Raw genomic sequence first — 22,407 nt, 5'->3', positions numbered from 1 at the left:
CTACAGCTGAGAGGTTACAGGCCTACAGTCAGTATCCCTATTTTAGTTACTATTCCAATTAACCCAAATTAGCTTAAATGAGGAATATTCGGTTTATTCGTGGACACAGGGATACTCGTGAGCGGGATATCAAAGGTGCAAGTAAACAGTTTATCCCGAATAACACCTTAAGCGGAATATGAGCTACTAATATGTGCGACTGTGAACGTTGTCACTGTTGTAAAGTCTAGTCTATAGCAGGTGTTTACTGCCATCTAGTGGAATATACTAATAAACACATTGATGAGGGTGTGGAGACGGCTGAGATGAAACTGAAAGTACATTTGTTGTTTTGTACAGGATCCATTTTGAGACGACAGAGCAGAAACCACTATTTGGAGAGTAGAAAATAAAGTAAGTATTTCTGAACAATCTAAAGGACAGAGTAAGAGAATGAATATCTGGAATGAGATATTACTAGTTAGTAGAACTGATCCTTGGGCTTAGTTGCTGACAAACAGCAGTTTTCAATGTGGAAACTAATCATTTAGTCCTACGTGTTATCAGTCAAAAGTCTGCTAAAGATGGTGGAGCTCTTAAATTATAGGGTTTTATGTTTATCCCAGGGGTTCTTAATATTTTGGTTATTGTCCAGCACTTGCACACCTGATTCAACTAATAATAAAATATTTTAAGAGTTTAATATTTGAGGCATATAAATGAACATTCTCAAATTAAAATGTTTTGGTTTGTAGGCCTGTTTACAATTATATGCCTAGAGTAATTCACATTTTCTTATGAAAAAACACAACTAAATCTGTTCTCGAGTAAATTATACATTTAGCTACAATTATGTATTGAAGAAGGACTACAAATAATAAAATAAACTGAAGTAAGATTCGAAACAATGTCACTATTTACTGCATGCGACTGACTGTTAGCTCCACCCTCTGGTTACTGTTATATAAAGGAGTGACGCCGTGACGACAGTTGAAACTGAACATAAAGTATTTGTGCAGGGTACATGTCTTCTCCTCTAACTTTTGTTTTATTTAAATAACAAAGTCCTCTAGCTTCGCACTCACATAGGCCAGGGCTCCGTTCACTCCCTCTCTTTCTCCTCAGCAGCAGGCGCACATCAAGTGAGCAGCCGGAACCAGTTTCACGTTTTATTGAGTTGCAATATATAGTTCACACTAATTACAAAATATAAAATGTTTATGTATTTACCTTGAAAGCAGTCTATGGACCAGCAGACTGCAAACTATGATTTGATTACCCACTGCCGCCAACCATTAATATTACAATTTCCTGTGTAGAACCTTGGTTTAGTGGTAACACTCTCTGGCATGTGTAGAACCTTGTTGTAGTGGTATGATAATATTTAGCTGGAGGGATTTTCAATGCACCGGCAGAACAGAGAAGCTACGTCTGGTAAGACGAGGGGTGGGGGGTGTGTGTATTTTTGTCAATAACAGCTGATGCGCGATGTCTAATATTAAAGAAGTCTCAAGGTATTGCTCTCCTGAGGTAGAGTACCTTAAGATAAGCTGTAGACCACACTATCTACCAAGAGAGTTCTCATCTATATTATTTGTAGCTGTCTATTTACCACCACAGACCGAAGCTGGCACCAAGACCGCACTCAACCTACTCTATAAGGCCAGAAGCAAACAAGTAAATGCTCACCCAGAAGCGGCGCTCGTGGTGGCCGGGAACTTTAATGCAGGCAAACTTAAATCAGTTTTACCAAATTTTTACCAGCATGTCACATGTGCAACCAGAGAGAAAAAACTCTAGACCACCTTTACTCCACACACAGAGATGCATGCAAAGCTCTCCCCCGCCCTCCAATTGGCAAATCTGACCATAATTCTATCCTCCTGATTCCTGCTTACAAGAAAAAACTAAAGGAGGAAGTAACAGTGACTCGCACAATACGGAAGTGGTCAGATGACGCGGATGCTACGCTACAGGACTGTTTTGCTAGCACAGACTGGAATATGTTCTGGGATTCATCCACTGGCATTGAGGAGTATACCACCTCAGTCAACGGCTTCATCAATAAGTGCATCGACGACGTCGTCCCCACAGTGACCGTACGTACAGTATATATCCCAACCAGAAGCCATGGATTACAGGCAACATCCGCATCGAGCTAAAGGCTAGAGCTGCCACTTTCAAGGAGCGGGACACTAATCCGGACGCCTATAAGAAATCCCGCTATACCTCATACGAACCATCAAACAAGCAAAGCGTCAAAACAGGATTAAGATTGAATCCTACTACACCTGCTCCGACACTCGTCAGATGTGGCAGGGCTTGAAAACTATTACGGACTACAAAGGGAAACACGGACGCGAGCTGCCCAGTGACGCAAGCCTACCGGATGAGCTAAATGCCTTTTATGCTCGCTTCGAGGCAAGCAACACTGAAGCATGCACGAGAGCACCTGCTGTTCTGGATGACTGTTTGATAATGCTCTTGGTATCTGATGTGAGCAAGACATTTAAAGGTCAACATTCACAAAGCCACAGGCCAGATGGACTACCAGGACCTGTACTCAAAGCATGCACGGACCAACTGGCAAGTGTCTTCGCTGACATTTTCAACCTCTCCCTGACTGAGTCTGTAATACCTACATGTTTCAAGCAGACGACCATAGTCCCTGTGCCCAAGGAAGCAAAGGTAACCTGCCTAAATGATTACCACCCGTAGCACTCACGTCGGTAGCCATGAAGTGCTTTTAACGGCTGGTCATGGCTCACATCAACAGCATCCTCCCGGATACCCTAGACCCACTCAAATTCGCATAACGCCTCAACAGATCCACAGATGACACAATCTCAATCGCACTCCACACTGCCCTTTCCCACCTGGACAAAAGGAACACCTACGTGAGAATGCTGTTCATTGACTACAGCTCACCGTTCAACACCATAGTGCCCACAAAGCTCATCACTAAGCTAAGGACCCTGGGACTAAACACCTCCCTCTGCAACTGAATCCTGGACTTCCTGACGGGCTGTCCCCAGGTGGTAAGGGTAGGTAACAACACATCTGACATGCAGGTCCTCAACACTGGGGCCCGTCAGGGGTGTGTACTTAGTCCCCTCTTGTACTCCCTGTTCACCCACGACTGCGCGGCCAAACAAAGCTCCAACACCATCCTTAAGTTTGCTGATGACACAACAGCGGGAAGCCTGATCACTGACAATGATGAGAAAACCTATAGGGAGGAGGTCAGAGAACTGGCAGTGTGGTGCCAGGACAACAACCTCTCCCCCAATGTGAGCAAGACAAAGGAGCTCAACGTGGACTACAGGAAAAGGCGGGCCGAACAGGCCCCCATTAACATCAACGGGGCTGTAGTGGAGCGGGTCGAGAGTTTCAAGATCCTTGGTGTCCACATCGCCAACGATCTATCATGGTCCAAACACACCAAGACAGTTGTGAAGAGGGCATGACAAAACTTTTTTCCCCTCAGGAGACTGAAAAGATTTGGCATTGGTCTCCAGATCCTCAAAAAGTTCTACAGCTGCACCATCGAAAATATCCTGACCGGTTGCATTACCGCCTGGTATGGCAACTGCTTGGCATCTGACCGTAAGGCGCTACAGAGGGTAGTATGTACGGCCCAGTACATCACTGGGGCCAAACTTCCTGCATTCCAGGACCTATATAATTGGCGGTGTCAGAGGAAAGCCCATAATATTGTCAGAGACTCCAGTCACTCAAGTCATCGACTGTTTTTTCTGCTACCGCACGGCAAGAGGTACCGGAGTACCAAGTCTAGGACCAAAAGGCTACTTAACAGCTTCTACCCCCAAGCCATAGACTGCTGAACAATTAATAAAATTGCCATCCGACTATTACATTGACCCTTCTAGGGGTTTTGCCAGTGGGCAATGAAATTCACATAGAAAATCTTACACCAAGCTGTCTTCAAAAGTTGGCAGCCCTGTTCGCTGCTACTTATATACATTTTTGTGACATTATGCGAATATTACGGAAAGGGGGGGAAGGGACCACATCGGACATGTTGTGAATGGTTATTTTTTTATCGAATTGTGACCAAAAAATTGGTACATCAAAACGGACTCGTTTCGTGGAACGACCGCGGCTGTGTGGCAAACAGGTTGCTGTGGTAGACATCACCCAAGACAAACTATTATAAATGTGAGTCGTCGTTAGCTCTATATAGGACGCCTCGTATAGGTGACTTCAAATCGGAGCCACAACTCGGCTGTGTGGCAACCAGGTTGCTGGGATAGGCAGCGCCCAAGACGTGCTATTATAAACTCAGCAAAAAAAGAAATTTCCTCTCACTGTCAACTGCATCTATTTCCAGCAAACTTAACATGTGTAAATATTTGTATGAACATAACAAGATTCAACAACTGAGACAACAACTGGACAAGTTCCACAGACATGTGACTAACAGAAATTGAATAATGTGTCCCTGAACAAAGGGCGGGGGGCAAATCAAAAGTAACAGTCAGTATCTGCATTAATTACTGCAGTGCATCTCCTCCTCATGGACTGCACCATATTTGCCAGTTCTTGCTGTGAGATGTTACCCCACTCTTCCACCAAGGCACCTGCAAGTTCCCAGACATTTCTGGGGGGAATGGCCCTAACCCTCATCCTCCAATCCAACAGGTCCCAGACATGCTCAATGGGATTGAGATCCGAGCACTTTGCTGGCCATGGCAGAACACTGACATTCCTGTCTTGCAGGAAATCACGCACAGAACGAGCAGTATGGCTGGTGGCATTGTCATGCTGGAGGGTCATGTCAGGATGAGCCTGCAGGAAGGGTACCACATGAGGGAGGAGGATGTCTTCCCTGTAACGCACAGCGTTGAGATTTCCTGCAATGACAACAAGCTCAGTCCGATGATGCTGTGACACACTGCCCCAGACCGTGACGGACCCTCCACCTCCAAATCGATCCCGCTCTAGAGTACAGGCCTCGGTGTAACGCTCATTCCTTCGACGATAAACGCGAATCCAACCATCACCCCTGGTGAGACAAAACCGCAACTCGTCAGTGAAGAGCACTTTTTGCCAGTCCTGTCTGGTTCAGTGACGGTGGGTTTGTGCCCATAGGCGACGTTGTTGCCAGTGATGTCTGGTGAGGACCTACCTAACAACAGGCCTACAAGCCCTCAGTCCAGCCTCTCTCAGCCTATTGTGAACAGTCTGAGCACCGATGGAGGGATTGTGCGTTCCTTGTGTAACTCAGGCAGTTGTTGTTGCCATCCTGTGCCTGTCCCGCAGGTGTGATGTTCGGATGTACCAATCCTGTGCAGTTGTTGTTACACGTGGTCTGCCACTGCGAGAACGATCAGCTGTCCATCCTGTCTCCCTGTAGTGCTGTCTTAGGTGTCTCACAGTACGGACATTGCAATTTATGGCCCTGGCCACATCTGCAGTCCTCATACCTCCTTGCAGGATGCCTAAGGCAAATTCACGCAGATGAGCAGGGACCCTGGGCATCTTTATTTTGGTGTTTTTCAGTCAGTAGAAAGGCCTCTATAGTGTCCGAAGTTTTCATAACTGTGATCTTAATTGCCTACCGTCTGTAAGTTGTTAGCGTCTTAGCGACCGTTCCACAGGTGCATGTTCATTAAAATGAATTAAAAACCTTTTAGGGCTCGCGGACCGCTAGCGGACTGCTAGCATTCGATTATCTGAGGACAGCGCCCCATATCAACATATTTTTCAAACCAGCACAGGTGTCACAAAATCACAAATAGCGATAAAATAAATCACTTACCTTTGAAGATCTTCCTCTGTTTGCCATCCCAAGGATCCCAGCCACACAATGAATGGTCGTTTTGTTCGATAAAGTCCTTCCTTATATCCCAAAAAGTAAGTTTAGTTGGCGCCGTTGATTTCAGTAATCCACTCGTTCAACATGCATACAAAGGAATCCAAAAAGTTACCGGTAAAGTTCGTCCAAACAAGTCAAACAACGTTTCTAATTAATCCTCAGGTACTCTAATATCTAAATAAACTATAATATTTAATACGGAGACTAGGATGTTCAATAGGGAAGATAAATAACGAAGAGCGGCCCTCATTCAAGTGTGCCAAAAGACTACTTTCCTAATGAGGCTCACCTTGGATAAACTACATTTACTTGTTTGTCTTTCAAGAAACAAGCTTGAAACCTTGTATAAAGACTGTTGACATCTTGTGGAAGCCATGGGTACTGAAATCATGGAGCTATTTTTTTTTTTGTATAGCCCATAGGCTTGCATTGAAAAGGCCTGTAACCTCCAAAAAAAGAAAATTCCGGATGGATTTTCCTCAGGTTTTTGCCTGCCATATCAGTTCTGTTATACTCACAGACATTATTTTAACAGTTTTAGAAACCTCAAGAGTGTTTTCTATCCAATGTTACCAATTACATGCCTAACCTAGCTTCTGGACCTGAGTAACAGGCAGTTTACTTTGGGCACGTCAGACAGGCGAAAATTCAGGATACTGCTCCCTAGCCCTAAGAAGGTTACTTAATTGTTTATGGTTCATTGAACAAGCATGGGAAACAGTGTTTAAACTCTTTACAATGAAGATCTGTGAAGTTGTTTGGATTTTTACGAATTATCTTTGAAAGACAGGGTCCTGAAAAAGGGACGTTTCTTTTTTTGCTGAGTTTAAATGTGAGTGGTCGTTAGCTCTATATAGGATGCCGTGTATAGGTGACTACAATGCGGAGCCACAACTCAGCTGTGTGGTGACTAGGTTGCTGGGGTAGACAGCGCCCAAAACGCGTTTCTCCTTAACCTACCACAGCCCAGTTATAGGTGCCAGTTTGGAGAAAAGTTAGGTTCAGACGGTTTCTATACAGATATCCACAAAAACAATCCGGACAAAGAATGAGTCACGGATTATAGATGTGCCTTCAGTAATAGGTTTTTCGGAAACAATTGGTAACCCCCTGAAATGTTTTGCCGAATAGCAGCCCTATTTTTACGGCCTCCACATTGTATGGGCTCCCGAGTGGGCTCCCGAGTGGTGCAGCGGTCTAAGGCACTGCAAGAGACGTCACTGCAGTCTCTGGTTTAAACCCAGGCTGCATCACATCCGGCTGTGATTGGGAGTCCAATAGGGCGGTGCACAATTGGCCCAGCGTCATCCGAGTTTGGCTGGGGTAGGCTGTCATTGTAAATAAGAATTTGTTTTTAACTGACTTGCCTAGTTAAATATTTGTTAAATTCACATTTTAAATATGCCACCTAGGATGCCCATGTGAGGATGATAAGTTGTTGGACATTCAGTAGTCACAGGCTTGTGATATGGTCCTTTATCATGGTGACCGAGCTGATGGTATAAAATTCTAAAGAAAATATGATTGTATACAAGGTTTGAAATTATTGTTTTAGTCAAATATTATACAGTATCTGTTGGTAAATGTTTTATTTCTAATAGATGTTATGAATAATAGAGAACAATTGATATTCAATACTATCTTGTCACTGTGTTAACCACAACCAACATGTTGTATCTTTGTTTAGGGCTCAGTTCTCTAAAATGAGTCTCTCTGGGGAGAGAGAGGAAGGGGGCCCTGCCTCTAAAAGGAGTCTCTCTGGGGAGAGAGAGGAAGGGGGCCTTGCCTCTAAAAGGAGTCTCTCTGGGGAGAGAGAGGAAGGGAGCCCTGCCTCCAAAAGGAGTCTCTCTGGGGAGAGAGAGGGGGGCCCTGTCTCTAAAAGAAGTCTCTCTGGGGAGAGAGAAGAGGGGGGCCCTGCCTCTAAAAGCAGACTCTCTGGGGAACATGACACCAAAGCTAAGAGGTAAGATGATAATATTTAAAATGACAAACAAATATATATTTAAGAATTAAGTTCCCCAGCTGAGCTCAGAGTAAATGAGACTAAATGCTTAATACTATATGACTACAAACATCATTAAACTTTCTGAATTATCATAATCAACCTTTCAACTCTCCTATTGCTAACACCATATTATTGCGTGGCACGTGTCTCAATATCTGCCAATGTAAAAAGGGCTTTATAAATAAATGTGATTGATACAACTACTACTGATGATACTATTAATGCTATTACTACCTGTACCTCAGCGGTCTCCAACACTACCAGGCTGTATCACAACTGGCCGTGATTGGGAGTCCCATGGGGTGGCGCACAATTGGCCCAGCGTCGTCCGGGTTTGGCCAGTGTAGGCCGTCATTGTAAATAAGAAATGTTTTTATTACATATAAAGAATTTGTTCTTAAAACCTCTTCTTGTCCTTTAGGGATAGGGGGCAGTATTGTCAATTTCGAAAAAAATATGTGTCCATATTAAACTGCCTCCTACTCAAACTCAGAAGCTAGGATATGCATATTATTAGTTGATTTGGATAGAAAACACTCTGAAGTTTCTAAAACCATTTGAATGATGTCTGTGAGTATAACAGAACTCATATGGCAAGCAAAAACCTGAGAGAAATCCTACCAGGAAGTGGAAATCTGGATGCGTGGGCTCTATTCAAGTCATTGCCTATTGAACACACAGTGGCGTGGTAATCATTGTGCACTTCCTAAGGCTTCCACTAGATGTCGACAGTCTTTATAAAGTTGTTTGAGGCGTCTACGATGAACAGAGACCTAATGAGAAGGCCGGGAAGTTGGTCACCCAGGGAAGGATATCTGTTCATTGGCGCGCATTCACGCGAGAGGTAGCTCCGTTCCAAAACGTTTTTCAAGACATTGGTTTCGTCCGGTTGAAATATTACTGAATCTTCATGTTCTAAAGGCCCTAAAGATTGATGCTTTAGAACGTTTGACATGTTTGAACGAACGTAAATAGATATTTTTTTGACTTTTCGTCCTGAGATTTTCCACGCTCTTCCTACATTTGGAGTAGCTGAATTGAACGAGCGAACAACAAGGACCTATTTGGACATAAATTATGGATTTTATCGAACAAAACAACATTTGTTGTGGACCTGGGATTCCTAGAAGTGCCTTCTGATGAAGATTATTAAAGGTAAGTGAATATTTATAATGCTATTTATGCATTTAGATGACTCCAAGATGGCGGCTATCTGTATTGCGTAGTGTATTTTTCTGAGCTCAGTACTCAGATTATTGCAAAGTGTGCCTTCCCAGTAAAGTTATTTTGAAATCTGTCAATGCGGTTGCATAAAGGAGATGTTCATCTATAACTCTTTGAATGACAGTTTAATATTTTATAAACGTTTATGACGAGTAATTTTGTAAATTGTAGTGCTGAATCACCGAGGGAAAATATTTTCTGAACGTCATGCGCCAATGTAAAATGCTGTTTTTATATATAAATATGAACTTTTATCGAACAGAAAAAGCATGTATTGTGTAACATGATGTCCTAGGAGTGTCATCTGATGAAGATTGTCAAAGGTTAGTGCTTCATTTAGCTGTGTTTTGGGTATTTGTGATGCATGTAGTTGCTTTGAAAATGGCTGTGTGGTTACTTTTGTCGATGTACTCTCCTAACATAATCTAATGTTTTGCTTTCGCTGTAAAGCCTTTTTGAAATCGGACAACGTGGTTTGATTCAGGAGAAGTGTATCTATAAAATGATGTAAAATAGTCCTATGTTTGAGAAATAGAAATGATTAGATTTGTGGTTTTGAGTATGGCGCTCTGATTTTTCACTAACTCGGTCCCACTCACGGGATTGTCGTCGGAAGAGGTTTTTAACCTCTCTAGGGTCGGCGGGACGAAATCGTCCCACCTACTCAACAGCCAGTTGAATCCCGTGGCGCGTTATTCAAATACCTTAGAAATGCTATTACTTCAATTTCTCAAACATATGACTATTTTACACCATTTTAAAGACAAGACTCTCGTTAATCTAACCACACTGTCCGATTTCAAAAAGGCTTTACAACGAAAGCAAAACATTAGATTAGGTCAGCAGAGTACCCAGCCAGAAATAATCAGACACCCATTTTTCAAGCTAGCATATAATGTCACATAAACCCAAACCACAGCTAAATGCAGCACTACCCTTTGATGATCTTCATCAGATGACAACCCTAGGACATTATGTTATATAATACATGCATGTTTTGTTCAATCAAGTTCATATTTATATAAAAAACCAGCTTTTTACATTAGCATGTGACATTCAGAACTAGCATACCCCCCGCAAACTTCCGGTGAATTTACTAAATTACTCACGATAAACGTTCACAAAAAACACAACAATTATTTGAAGAATTATAGATACAGAACTCCTCTATGCACTCGCTATGTCCGATTTTAAAATAGCTTTTCGGTGAAAGCACATTTTGCAATATTCTGAGTTGATAGCCCGGCATCACAGGGCTAGCTATTTAGACACTCACCAAGTTTAGCCCAGACCAAAGTCAGATTTACTATAAGAAAAATGTTATTACCTTTGCTGTCTTCGTCAGAATGCACTCCCAGGACTTCTACTTCAATAACAAATGTTGGTTTGGTTCAAAATAATCCATAGTTATGTTCAAATATCCTCTGTTTTGTTCGTGCGTTCAAGACACTATCCGAATGGTAAAGAAGGGTGACAAGCACGACGCATTTCGTGACAAAAAAATTCTAAATATTCCATTACCGTACTTCGAAGCATGTCAACCACTGTTTAAAATCAATTTTTATGCCATTTTTCTCGTAAAAAAGCGATAATATTCCGACCGGGAATCTGTGTTAAGGTTCAAAGACGAAAGAAAATAAAAGCATGGGATCCCCTTGTGCACGCGCCTCCGCCCATTGTCCTCTGATAGAGCACTTGCCAAAAGCGCTAATGTGTTTCAGCCTGGTGCTGGAATTACATCATTCAGCTTTTTCCCGCCTTCTGAGAGCCTATGGGAGTCGTCAGAAGTGTCACGTTACAGCAAAGATCCTCACTCTTCAATAAACAGAGACAAGAAGCTCAAGGAATGGTCAGAGAGGGCACTTCCTGTCAGGAATCTTCTCAGGTTTTTGCCTGCCATATGAGTTCTGTTATACTCACAGACACCATTCAAACAGTTTTAGAAACTTTAGGGTGTTTTCTATCCAAAGCCAATAATTATATGCATATTCTAGTTTCTGGGCAGTAGTAATAACCAGATTAAATCGGGTACGTTTTTTATCCGGCCGTGTAAATACTGCCCTCTACCCCCAACAGGTTAACTGACTTGCCTCGTTAAATAAAAAATTAACAAATACCGCCACTTCTACTACTACTACTACCACCACCATCACTACTGCTACCACTACTACTGCCACTACTACCGCTGCTGCTACTACTGATACTGAAACTGATACTACTACTACTACTGATACTACTACTACTACTGATACTTCTATTACTAATATTACTACTACTACCACTACTACTGCTACTGCTACCGCTGCTGCTCCTACTGATACTACTACTGATACTACTCCTACTACAACTGATACTACAACTAAAACTGATACTTCTATTACTACCATTACTACCTGTACCACAGGGGTCTCCAACAGGTTGATCATGAGCTACCAATTCTGAAAGTACTTGCCATTTTCATGTGTTCCAACGCAAACTCATTAATTAACAAATCTCACAAGTATCAGACAGCGCAAGCTACTAGCTCATCAACGCTAGATTGACATGATCCCACCTCTGGTTAGCCACTATTGGCTTAAGAAGCCAAACCTAACACATTATCTGGCAATTCATTTCCAGCAATATTACTACAACTAATACTATTACTGCTGCTACTACTACCACCACCGCTACTACTACTACTACTACTACTACTACTACTAGGTGAATTCCTCTTAGTTTTTAAACTGAGAAAAAAAATCACTGTATGTTTGCCAGGGTCCAGCAGAAGAGACAAGACTCACCTGGACCCAGCTGTATGTCCATGAAGAGTGACTCATCTATGGAGCAGCCAATCACATTCAGAACAGGAGATTGTACCACTGATCCAGGGTAAGAACTGAAAAATGTGGCAGTGTTTTACATACTACTACTACTGCTACTACTATTGCTACTGCTACCGCTACTGCTACTGCTACTACTACCACTACTACTGCTACTGCTACTACTACCACTACTACTACTACGACTACTACTACTACAACTACTGCTACTGCTACTACTACCACTACTGCTACTGCTGCTACTACTGCTATGACTACTACTAATGCTACGACTACTATTAGTACTGCTGCTGCTTCTACTACTGCTACTACAAGTACTGCTACTGTTACTATGTCTACTACTACTGCTACTTCTAATGCTGCTACTACTACTACTATCACTACCACTACTATTACTACTGCTAATACTACTACTACTACTACTGCTAATACTAATGCCACTGCTACTACTATTGCTACTGCTACCGCTACTGCTACTGCTACTACTACCACTACTACTGCTACTACTACCACTACTACTACTACGACTACTACTACTACAACTACTGCTACTGCTACTACTACCACTACTGCTACTGCTGCTACTACTGCTATGACTACTACTAATGCTACGACTACTATTAGTACTGCTGCTGCTTCTACTACTGCTACTACAAGTACTGCTACTGTTACTATGTCTACTACTACTGCTACTTCTAATGCTGCTACTACTACTACTATCACTACCACTACTATTACTACTGCTAATACTACTACTACTACTACTACTGCTAATACTAATACCACTGCTACTACTACTACTACTAGTGCTGCTACTACGACTATAACTACCACTACTACTAATACTTTTCCCGCTTCTACTACTGCTGCTACTGCTACTACTACTACTACTACTACTACTACAACTGCTACTGCTGCTACTACTACTAGTACTACTGCTGCTACTGCTACTACTACTGCTACTACTAGTGCTACTACTACTACTACTACTACTACTACTACTAGGTGGATTCCTCTTAGTTTTTAATCTGGGAGAAAAAAAATCACTGTACGTTTGGCAGGGTCCAGCAGAAGAGACCAGACTCACCTGAACCCAGCTGTGTATCCATGAAGAGTGACTCATCTATGGAGCAGCCAATCACATTCAGAAAAGGAGATTGTACCACTGATCCAGGGTAAGAACTGAAAAATGTGGCAGTGTTTTACATACAACTACTACTGCTACTGCTACTACTACTATTACTACTGTTACCGCTACTGCTACGACTACTACTGCTACTACTACCACTACTGCTACTGTTACTTCTACTGCTATGACTACTACTAATGCTACGACTACTATTAGTACTGCTGCTGCTTCTACTACTGCTACTACTAGTGCTGCTACTGCTACTATTACTATGTCTACTACTACTGCTACTACTGCTACTACTAATGCTGCTACTACTACTACTACTAGTATGACTTCCACTACTATTACTACTACTAATACTACTACTACTACCGCTAATACTACTGCCACTGCTGCTACTACTACTACTACTAGTGCTGCTACTACTGCTATCACTACCACTACTATTACTTCTACTAATACTTTTACCGCTACTACAACTGCTGCTACTACTACTACTACTACTACTACTACAACTGCTACTGCTGCTACTACTACTAGTACTACTGCTGCTACTACTACTACTACTACTACTACTAGGTGGATTCCTCTTAGTTTTTAAACTGAGAAAAAAAATCACTGTATGTTTGCCAGGGTCCAGCAGAAGAGACCAGACTCACCTGGACCCAGCTGTATGTCCATGAAGAGTGACTCATCTATGGAGCAGCCAATCACATTCAGAACAGGAGATTGTACCACTGATCCAGGGTAAGAACTAAAAAACTACTACTATTACTATTGCTACCGCTACTGCTACTATTAGTACTGCTACTACTACCACTACTACGACTACTACTACTACTACTACTACTACTACTACTACTACTACCACTACTATTACTACGACTACTACTGCTACTACTACCACTACTACTACTACGACTACTGCTACTACTACCACTACTGCTACTTCTACTGCTACGACTACTACTAATGTTACCGCTACTACTACTATTAGTACTGCTACTACTACCACTACTACGACTACTACTGCTACTACTACCACTATTACTATGACTACTACTGCTACTACTACTACCACTATTACTACTACTGCTACTTCTACCGCTATGACTATGTCGTGTCTTTGGCATCATTAAATTGAAGACGTTTATTTTATTTTATCACGTGATTAAACTAATCATGTAAATGTATTTAACTGGGAAGTCGGGGCACCAAGGAAAATATTCAGATTACAAAGTTATAATTTTCCCAATACAACTTTTCAGATATTAAAATATCTGATCAATTAGTCTTCTAATTAATGAACTATTCTTTACCTCATGTTAGTCTCATTCCAAACGTCATAAATTGTTGGTTATCTGCACGAACCCAGTCTTTACTATGAATCATCCATACATCAATTGTCTTAAATCATTTATTGATGAATGAACTAAATAATCACAGAAATGCGTAAACAAACAGTACATATGGTTACGAGGAAATAATAGGGGATGTGCCCTAGTGGGCTAAACCGATATTACGGCTTCAGTGGACAAAAAGGGAAGTGGGGGTTGGCTGAGAAAGGCGGGAATTACACCAATGAGTCACTACACAGTTGATAATTATAACATTAGAAATGCTAATCCTCTGCACATGAATGCTCACTCATTTGGGAATAATTGCAATCAATATATATATTTACGCTCAATGTGTCGTCGTGATCTCTGTTGGAATCGTCCTTCTTTCTGTTGGAAGTTCATCTGATCGTCTCTCTGCTTCGTGGTTAGAATGGATACTTCAGAGTCCCATTCAGAAATGTTCTCATAGGATAGATGTTTCGGCGGTTGTCGGTTCTCGCGTCTCAGTGGTACATCATTTCTAGCTGCAGTCTAGAAATCAGTATCGAAGAGTTGCTCTTATTCTGTCGGTATCGATAGTCTTAAGAGTTTAACCAAGTGGTATGGTTAAGAATTCAGCAAGAGAAATGCATGGTCTCTACTCAAACCTTAGCCCTCTGTGATGAGGTACTGGTCTGGAGTGGGAAAACGCAGGTTGGGGGGTTAATTCGGAACATAGAAAAGGTCTGTCCCATGACGCCAGGTCATGTCTGTGCTCCTGGGGCGGGTTAATGACTTAGTGAAACTTTAAACAGAACTAAAATTCTCTCACATTATATCATATCACATCATTTCACAAATAGTTTCATCTTTACTCTTCATTTTATACAACAATTAGATGCAACCCCCACAACGGAGACGCTTGTATAAACAGAGTTATGGTAATGTGGCTGTATTGTCTCTCATGAGTTTCACAAACATTAAATGAAATGGGCCGGTCATAGCTGGATTCTTCACTGACCGTGTATACATTCTCCAGAACATAGGTACTGTTCGGTTCTCACGTTCTGTGATGTAGAAGAAGTTCCTTTGTTCTCTCTATGAAACTCTCTCTCTATATTGCCTGGGCATGAGGAGAGAGACTTCTCTAGGAATTTATGACCTGCGATAGTAGAAGCCTGGGTGTAAGAGAGGGGGATGGAGGGAGAGAGAGATAGAGCGATGACAGTCCCCCCCTGGTGGTTTGGATATTGTGATTATACTGCAAGTTACAAATCAACATAAAAATAATGACCACGTGATATCCTGTTTGTAGATCATCACTGCAGTCCCCCTCTGGTGTTTGAACTTGGTAGGCTCTCTGAAAGCGGAGCAGTCCACCACAAGGATGGGCAGTGGGTGTCCGGATTCGGGATCGCCATTCCGGACCCGTTGTCTGCTCGTCCAGACTGGAAGATCTGTGCAGTAACTTAGGCAGATGTAGGCAGATTACAACTTGGGCAGAACTTAACTTAGGCAGAATTTAGGCAGATTACAACTTGTTCAGAATGAGTCTGACGTAGTCAGGTAATTTTCAGGTCAATGCCTGGAGGTCAGTCAGAATTGGTGTCGAGGGAGTCTGTAGTGGTTTTACTACAAGTCACTGTGTCTTCCACTATTGTAGTGGCGATAGGTATGAAGATGTCTATTTCATAGCTATCTTATCCACGGAGGAGCTAACCTTACGACGGAAGTACTCTAAGTATTGGACCAGACGTACACTTTCATCCTGAATGGAGGGTTCTATTTATTAGTGGCATGTGTGTTAACCATTGGAAGAGTGCACTGGAGATTCCCTTCCCCGTTTTGCACTCTGAGTGACTCCTATGTCGCTGTTGTCAAGGGTAATTTGATTGGTTAGGTCTCTAACCTTTTTACTGATTGTAGCTGGACTGACTGTTGCTGGTATTGGTACTGGTACTCAAGGGGACAGTTATCCTACTGATTTATTCTGAAATATTCTACCGGAACACATGATTAGAGCATTTTACTAGTTGTGTTGTAGTTGAACCTACACATGGCAAGGTATGAGAAAAGAAAATGTTTGCCATTTGTTTGAGGTGGAAGTCCACTGGACTTCTTCTACGACCAGTGTTGTACACCTCAGTACTATCTTAGATGTGTTCTAAGATAATCCCCGTCTAGGGGCCTGTCTGCTCCTCACTGTTCTCTTAGGGGAGTTTACAACTAGATTTGTTTTATGCTCTGGCGGCCTTGTACGGCGTTGCCTGTAGTCTCGACCCCCCCACCGGCCTCGATGAGGCTCATCATGCGCCTGGGCTACTATTCCCCCGCTTTGTGTCTCGGAACCCCCCCACCAGCCGGTGTTGTTGGTATCCGAGGCAGAAACGAAAAGGTCGGACCCTATGTACGAGTTGTCAGCGACCGCGTTGTTATGAGAATGGCTGTAACCTTTCAACCAAATCTCCTGGTGTTTGTGCTTCAAAACGCTCAGTGGCTGTCGAGGCCTGTCAGTCACCACCGCGTCCGCGTGTGGCAACCTCTTCAGTACCTGCGAATTGAGACGAGGATATTGGTCTGTGATATCGCAAAGTGTTTCACCAGTGGGAGTCATTGGGTCAGCTGCTGGACTGAGGCCATTAGTGTCATTGAAAGGGGTGACAGTCCCCCACAAAGCGGAATGTGTATCATCGGAAGCAGAGTATACTGTGCGCATCGATGTTTTTTCTTGCTGAGACGGCCGCAGTGCTTGTGGAAGTGTCCGAAGGGCAAGATAAGTTCGTCTCAACTACCGTATTGCACGACTGCAAGGAGGAGGGAAGTTGCTCATTCACAGAGACAGCTGGCTCGAAATCCTGAAAAGAATGGTCAATCAGATTGGCTGATGGAATGTGTCGAGATATCGTTGTATCTCCTTGGATCGGATTCTGCACCAAGAGGTTTCGAAATGTATTTTTCCCAAGGGGTGCTTTCGACAGGTACCCCTCGTGAATGACTGCATTGCAACTAGCGTTAGGGGAAGACAGTGTGGTCAGTGGAGAAGGCACTGTGGCCTGTGACCATACCTGGTTGGTTTTCCAATCCATCAGTGGGAGTAATCGATCCATCAAGTCTGCTCCAAGTAGCAGGGGTACAGATTCGAGGCTGGTAACATACACAGGGTGAACGAGCAATACGTCCTGGAAGTGTAGTTTCAGCATGACTCTCAATGTGAGAGGTGACGCAGTCTGAGTGACCCCTCAAAGTGTAGTGTAGCACCGTTCCACTTTTATACAATGTTTAGTTGGCTTCAAAGCCCTTTTGAGATCATCGAACAATGTTTGAGAGATGAGCGATATTGTCGCACCCGAATCAATTAGCGCATGACAAGTTAAGCAGTCCTCCATGACTGTTTCCAGGTATGGACGTTTAGATTTGTGTTTAGTGGACATATTCCCCACAAAGTGGAGTGGTCATTCACAATGACGTGATGTGCCATTCCTGTTCAAGGTGGAAGCAGATCGACTTTTCAGATTTCGAGTGGGCTTGGCTTTAATGAAGCGTTTGACCTTTTTCTTCCCAACCTTTGTATCAGAGTCTATAGACAAATCCAGTGGGCTTGTTTCTTGATCAAGCGGGCCCTGGATAGGGTCTCAAATGAGAGTGGGAGACATTTGAACTTACAACGTTCTTGCCATGGGTGTTAATTCCTGCAGACCTGGTGTCCGGTAATTCCCCGTCTAGTCCTTGTGTCTTATCTTTGACCCTTTTCTCAAATTGTTCTCGCTTTAGTTCTTCCCGTAGTGGAACTTCTGGAGAACATTGGTCTACGTTTTGATCGTCCTTCAACCCTTTGTTACCCTTGTGCTCTGACACTTTTTGTGGGTTGGGTGCAGGAACGTAGCGAACGGGTCGATTGTAGCGATAGTCGTTTTGATGGCGACGTTCTTTACAGTTATTTCGACCGCTGAGGATATTGGAATCATGGTTTCGTGGTAGAAACCGTTGTTGTGCGTCATCTCTCAACGCTCCAATACCTGATAATGCACCCTCTAACTGGAGTGAGTGCTCCTGGTCAAACTTCAAAACCGAGTGGTCAGGGCTCTTAGCGTTGTGAACTTTTGATGCCTCAAAAGCTGTGCTTGCAAGCTCTCTGAGTTGTAAGATAGGCAAACCAACATGGGCTGCAGGGCCCAACTAGGTAATGAAGGTGGGATACATGTTCGACAGAAACATTTGTTTGAATGGTAACAGCTCTTCCATTCCTGTTTCAGTGAGTAGGCCAAAGTAAGCTGAACAAAGCCTATGATAGTAAGCTTGTGGGTGTTCGTTCCGAGCTTGTTTGACGGTGTTAGCCAGTGAGCTATCGTGTTTGCGAGTTGCAGAACCACTGAATTCTAATTTCAAAGCTGTGGCAAGTTTAGCGTAGTCATTTAGCACGTGTTGCTGTTGTATACGAATGAACCTCGTCACGTGTCTATTCGACGTTCGCTTCAACAGGTAAACCCAGTCAGAACCCGTAGCGTTCGGGTAGCCATCCAACACATCCTCTATGTCAGTTAGGAATGTCTCAGTATCGTTTGGCTGACCTGGGACGGGGTCAAAGGTGGGGAAATTCTTGACGAATTTGTCAAGGTATTCTGCGCCAAGCGGGTTGGCTTCATTGGGGCCGAAAGGCCAAGAGGAGAAGCCAAGCATTGGCTTTGTTGGCCAAGAGGCGCCATATTACTCAGTGCCGAATGGCCAAGAGGAGAAGACTGACGGATACGTGAGGGAGGCAAAGTCTGAAACCTATCGTCTTTACTCCTTTGAGTACAGGGCTCCGGTTGCTTGGATGGGTAGTCACGCTGTAGAGCGTGATCATTCTGGACTTCCTCCAGATGGTACCTAAGGGTGGTATTCTGCTGAATTGCAGAGTCCACTTGAGTGCTTAGAGTACTGATTTCGGACACGTGAGTGTCGCACTTGCTCCTTTCGGTCTCAAACTTATCTGTCATGATTTGCAGATAGAGGTCTTGAGTACGGAGCAAGAGATTCAGTGATGAGATTTCCTCCGCTTGCTTAGAAATCAATATTTCTATCTTCATCACCTGAGTTCTCGCATCATTCATTTGGTTGGCGACTTCAATGAGTTCTGCTGATTTGTCATCCAACTTTGTCACTGTGTTCATTAACAGATCGTCTTTGGTCTGCAGCGTTTTGAGTAGAACCGTGTTACTTTGAGTAAAGTTCAACAAAACTGCATGCATGTTATCACGTAGAGCGCTCCTGTTTGTAGATAACTCTTCAGAATTATCTAGTTTGGCGTGGACATCATTGTATTTAGTTTTGGCTAAATCGAGTTGTTCCTGTAGAAGACGATTTTGTAGAAGAGTATGTGCTTGTTCATCGTCATAAGTTTTTGCAATTACATTTAATTGTTCACTTTTCAACCGCAGTTCCATAGCTAGCAGAATTTTTCCCTTTTCTGCATTTGTCATTGATTTCCCAGTTCTCTCCACCTGTCCCTTTATGTCTACCATTACCTGCTTGTGCTTCAGCTGTGCACTGCGGTATTGGACCGATGCCAATCTCGGATGGCAAGACATCAGGGCTAGACTGGAGAGAACCTTTACGAGGCCTGCGCCCGATGGTTGATTTTGGAAACCGTTGTTGCCTGCTGTTTTTCCGCTAATGGCATAATTAGGGTTGGTATCGCTGCTGAGGTCAGAGATCAATCCATTTATGGGTGGAGGTTCACTAATTAGCAGGCGAGGGGGGACTACCCCCTCTGATAGCTTGCACATTATTAGAACATTTGAAAGTAAAAATGTTTTTCCTAATTTTACAAACTTTGGTTTTGGAATACGTTGGGAGCTGCAAAGACGATTTTAATCTATTTATAGACTTTAATGAACCATCAGTACTGTACCAGTACTGTGAGAGTTGATCGTGAATGAATTTGCAAAAGCAAATTGAATTAATTAATCAATGATAATGATTAATCATACCTGGATAGGCTATCTGGGAATTAAACTGTAAATTAACCTGGGAAGTTGGTTCATCTAGGTTACTATTGCAAAGTTTAAAATGTCTCATTTAATTGGAAGAACCTAGAAAGGTATGTTCGACAATTTCAATAATTTAAATTGAATGAGACGATGATATCCAAGCAATTGAGAGTGTCTGGATTATCATAAAAGTAACCAGTAGTTTAAATGTTTAGGGTACATTCACCACTATGGTACACTTCCCCCTAAGGCCGAAGCCACATGGGATTCCCGCTGGGTCGGGACTTCTGTCAGTACTGGGTTACTGAATGGGTTTTGCAAAAAACACATTTTACTGATTGATCCATTTTAATGATAAATCAAACCTGTATAGGCTATTTGGAAATTAAACTTTAGTTAACCTGGGATCATTGCTTCATCTAGGTTAATGTGGAAAAAGTTTAACTTGTCTCATTGTAGAAACCCAATCAATTTGGATATTATTTAAAAGATCCACTTGAAAGGTATGTTCGACAATTTAACTTATTAAATTCAATGAGACAATGATATCGGTCTGGATATCATAAGTAACCACTTGGGTGTCACCGAATACTTTTTCAAGAAATGTACTGGGGATACTTCCTAAGGCCAAAGCCACATGGGATTCGCTCCCGTCAGTAATGGGTTTTACTGAGTGTGCTTTGCAAAAGCAGATTTTACTGATTAATCTATTTTAATGATAAATCAAACCTGTATAGGCTATCTGGGAATTAAACTTTAAATTAACCTGAGAGTGTTCCTTCATCTAGGTTAATGTGGAAAACGTTTAAATTGTCTCATTTAGCAACTAATCAATTTGGATATTATTTAAAAGATCCACTTGAAAAGGTAAATCTGGCGATTTCAGTTAAATTGAATGAGACATCGATATCCAGTCAATTGCGATTGGCTGGATATCTTAACGTGATTAACGTTTGGGTTCACCTACTTTTTCCAAGAGATGTACTGGCGATTCTTCACCACTAGAGTGGCGCAGTGGTCTAAGGTACTGCATCGTAGTTGCTCGCTGTGCCACTAGAGATCCTGGTTCATTGTAGGTACTCCACAAAACTAACCTATAACATTGTAGGAACTCCACAATACTAACCTATAACATTGTAGGTACGCCACAATGCTAACCTAAATGACAGAGGGAAAATAAGGACGCCTGTACAGCAGGGTTTCTTAAACTATGGGTCGGGACCCAAAGTGGGCCCTGGGCATGTGAGAGGTGGGTCGCGAGTCATGACAATACATCTACACTAACACAATATTTCTTCTTAATTTGGGTCGTTGAAGGAAGAGTTGGATCATGGGAAGATGGTACATTTCTAATTTGGGTCTTGAGCTGAAAAGGTTTAAGAACCCCTGCTGTACAGAATGAAACTTTTCCAACACATTCATCCTGTTTGCATCAAGGCTCTAAAGTAATACTGCAAACCAATGTGGCAAAGCAATGCTTATAATTGTTAGGGCTGGGGAGTTTTTCAGGCTAAAAAATTTAAATTCTAGAGGAAAACCTGGTTCAGTCTGCTTTCCACCAGACACTGGGAGATTAATTCACCTTTCATCAGGACAATAGCCTAAAACTTGAAGAATTTTAAAAGAATAATGGGCAAATGTTGCACAATCCAGGTGTGGAAAGTTCTTAGAGACTTACCCAGAAAGACTCACAGCTGTAATCGCTGCCAAGGATGCAGTGTTAAAGCCTGAGTACTTAAATAAAGCCTGAGTACTTTCTGAAGGCACTGTATACCACTACTACTACCACCAATTCCTACTGCTACGACTTCTTACTACCACTACTTGATGGATTCCTCTCACAGATATTGATTTTACGACTGATATTGATTGTACAGCTGATCCAGGGTAAGTACCGAAAAGATTGTCATTTATCATTAAGATATTTCCATGGATTAACAAACCCATCTACAAATCAATCTAGTTCTTTGTTCCATTCCATCTACTGTAAATGTCAAGGTCCTGATTCATACTGTATGACTCTAAACATCACCAAGGTCCTGATTCATACTGTATGACTCTAAACATCACTAAGGTCCTGATTCATACTGTATGAATCTCTGTCTGTCTGTCTGTCTG

The 22,407-nt window shown here is 42.5% G+C and overlaps 1 protein-coding gene across 4 annotated transcripts in view; it reads left to right on the top strand.

Annotated features, from left to right (window-relative positions):
- Nucleotides 1–298: 298 nt before the first annotated feature.
- LOC106606278 (uncharacterized) overlaps nucleotides 299–22,407 on the top strand; it is a 38,876-nt gene continuing 16,767 nt past the window's right edge. Inside the window, exons 1-6 of one of the 4 annotated variants that reach the window (XM_082976294.1) lie at nucleotides 299–393; nucleotides 7,506–7,781; nucleotides 8,069–8,179; nucleotides 11,805–11,918; nucleotides 12,931–13,044; nucleotides 13,635–13,748. In XM_082976294.1, coding sequence (XP_082832420.1) covers nucleotides 7,522–7,781; nucleotides 8,069–8,179; nucleotides 11,805–11,918; nucleotides 12,931–13,044; nucleotides 13,635–13,748 — 713 coding nt within the window. In that variant the 5' untranslated portion in view covers nucleotides 299–393; nucleotides 7,506–7,521. The remainder of the gene's footprint in view (nucleotides 394–7,505; nucleotides 7,782–8,068; nucleotides 8,180–11,804; nucleotides 11,919–12,930; nucleotides 13,045–13,634; nucleotides 13,749–22,407) is intronic. The other 3 variants (XM_045719716.2, XM_082976295.1, XM_082976296.1) reach the window with 3 other exon arrangements.

Source organism: Salmo salar, chromosome 06 (genome assembly GCF_965601325.2).
Source record: "Salmo salar chromosome 06, fSalSal1, whole genome shotgun sequence".
Classification (NCBI taxonomy): domain Eukaryota; kingdom Metazoa; phylum Chordata; class Actinopteri; order Salmoniformes; family Salmonidae; genus Salmo; species Salmo salar.
Note: the sequence above shows the minus strand (reverse complement) of the source record. Positions and strands in the feature narration are given on the sequence as shown.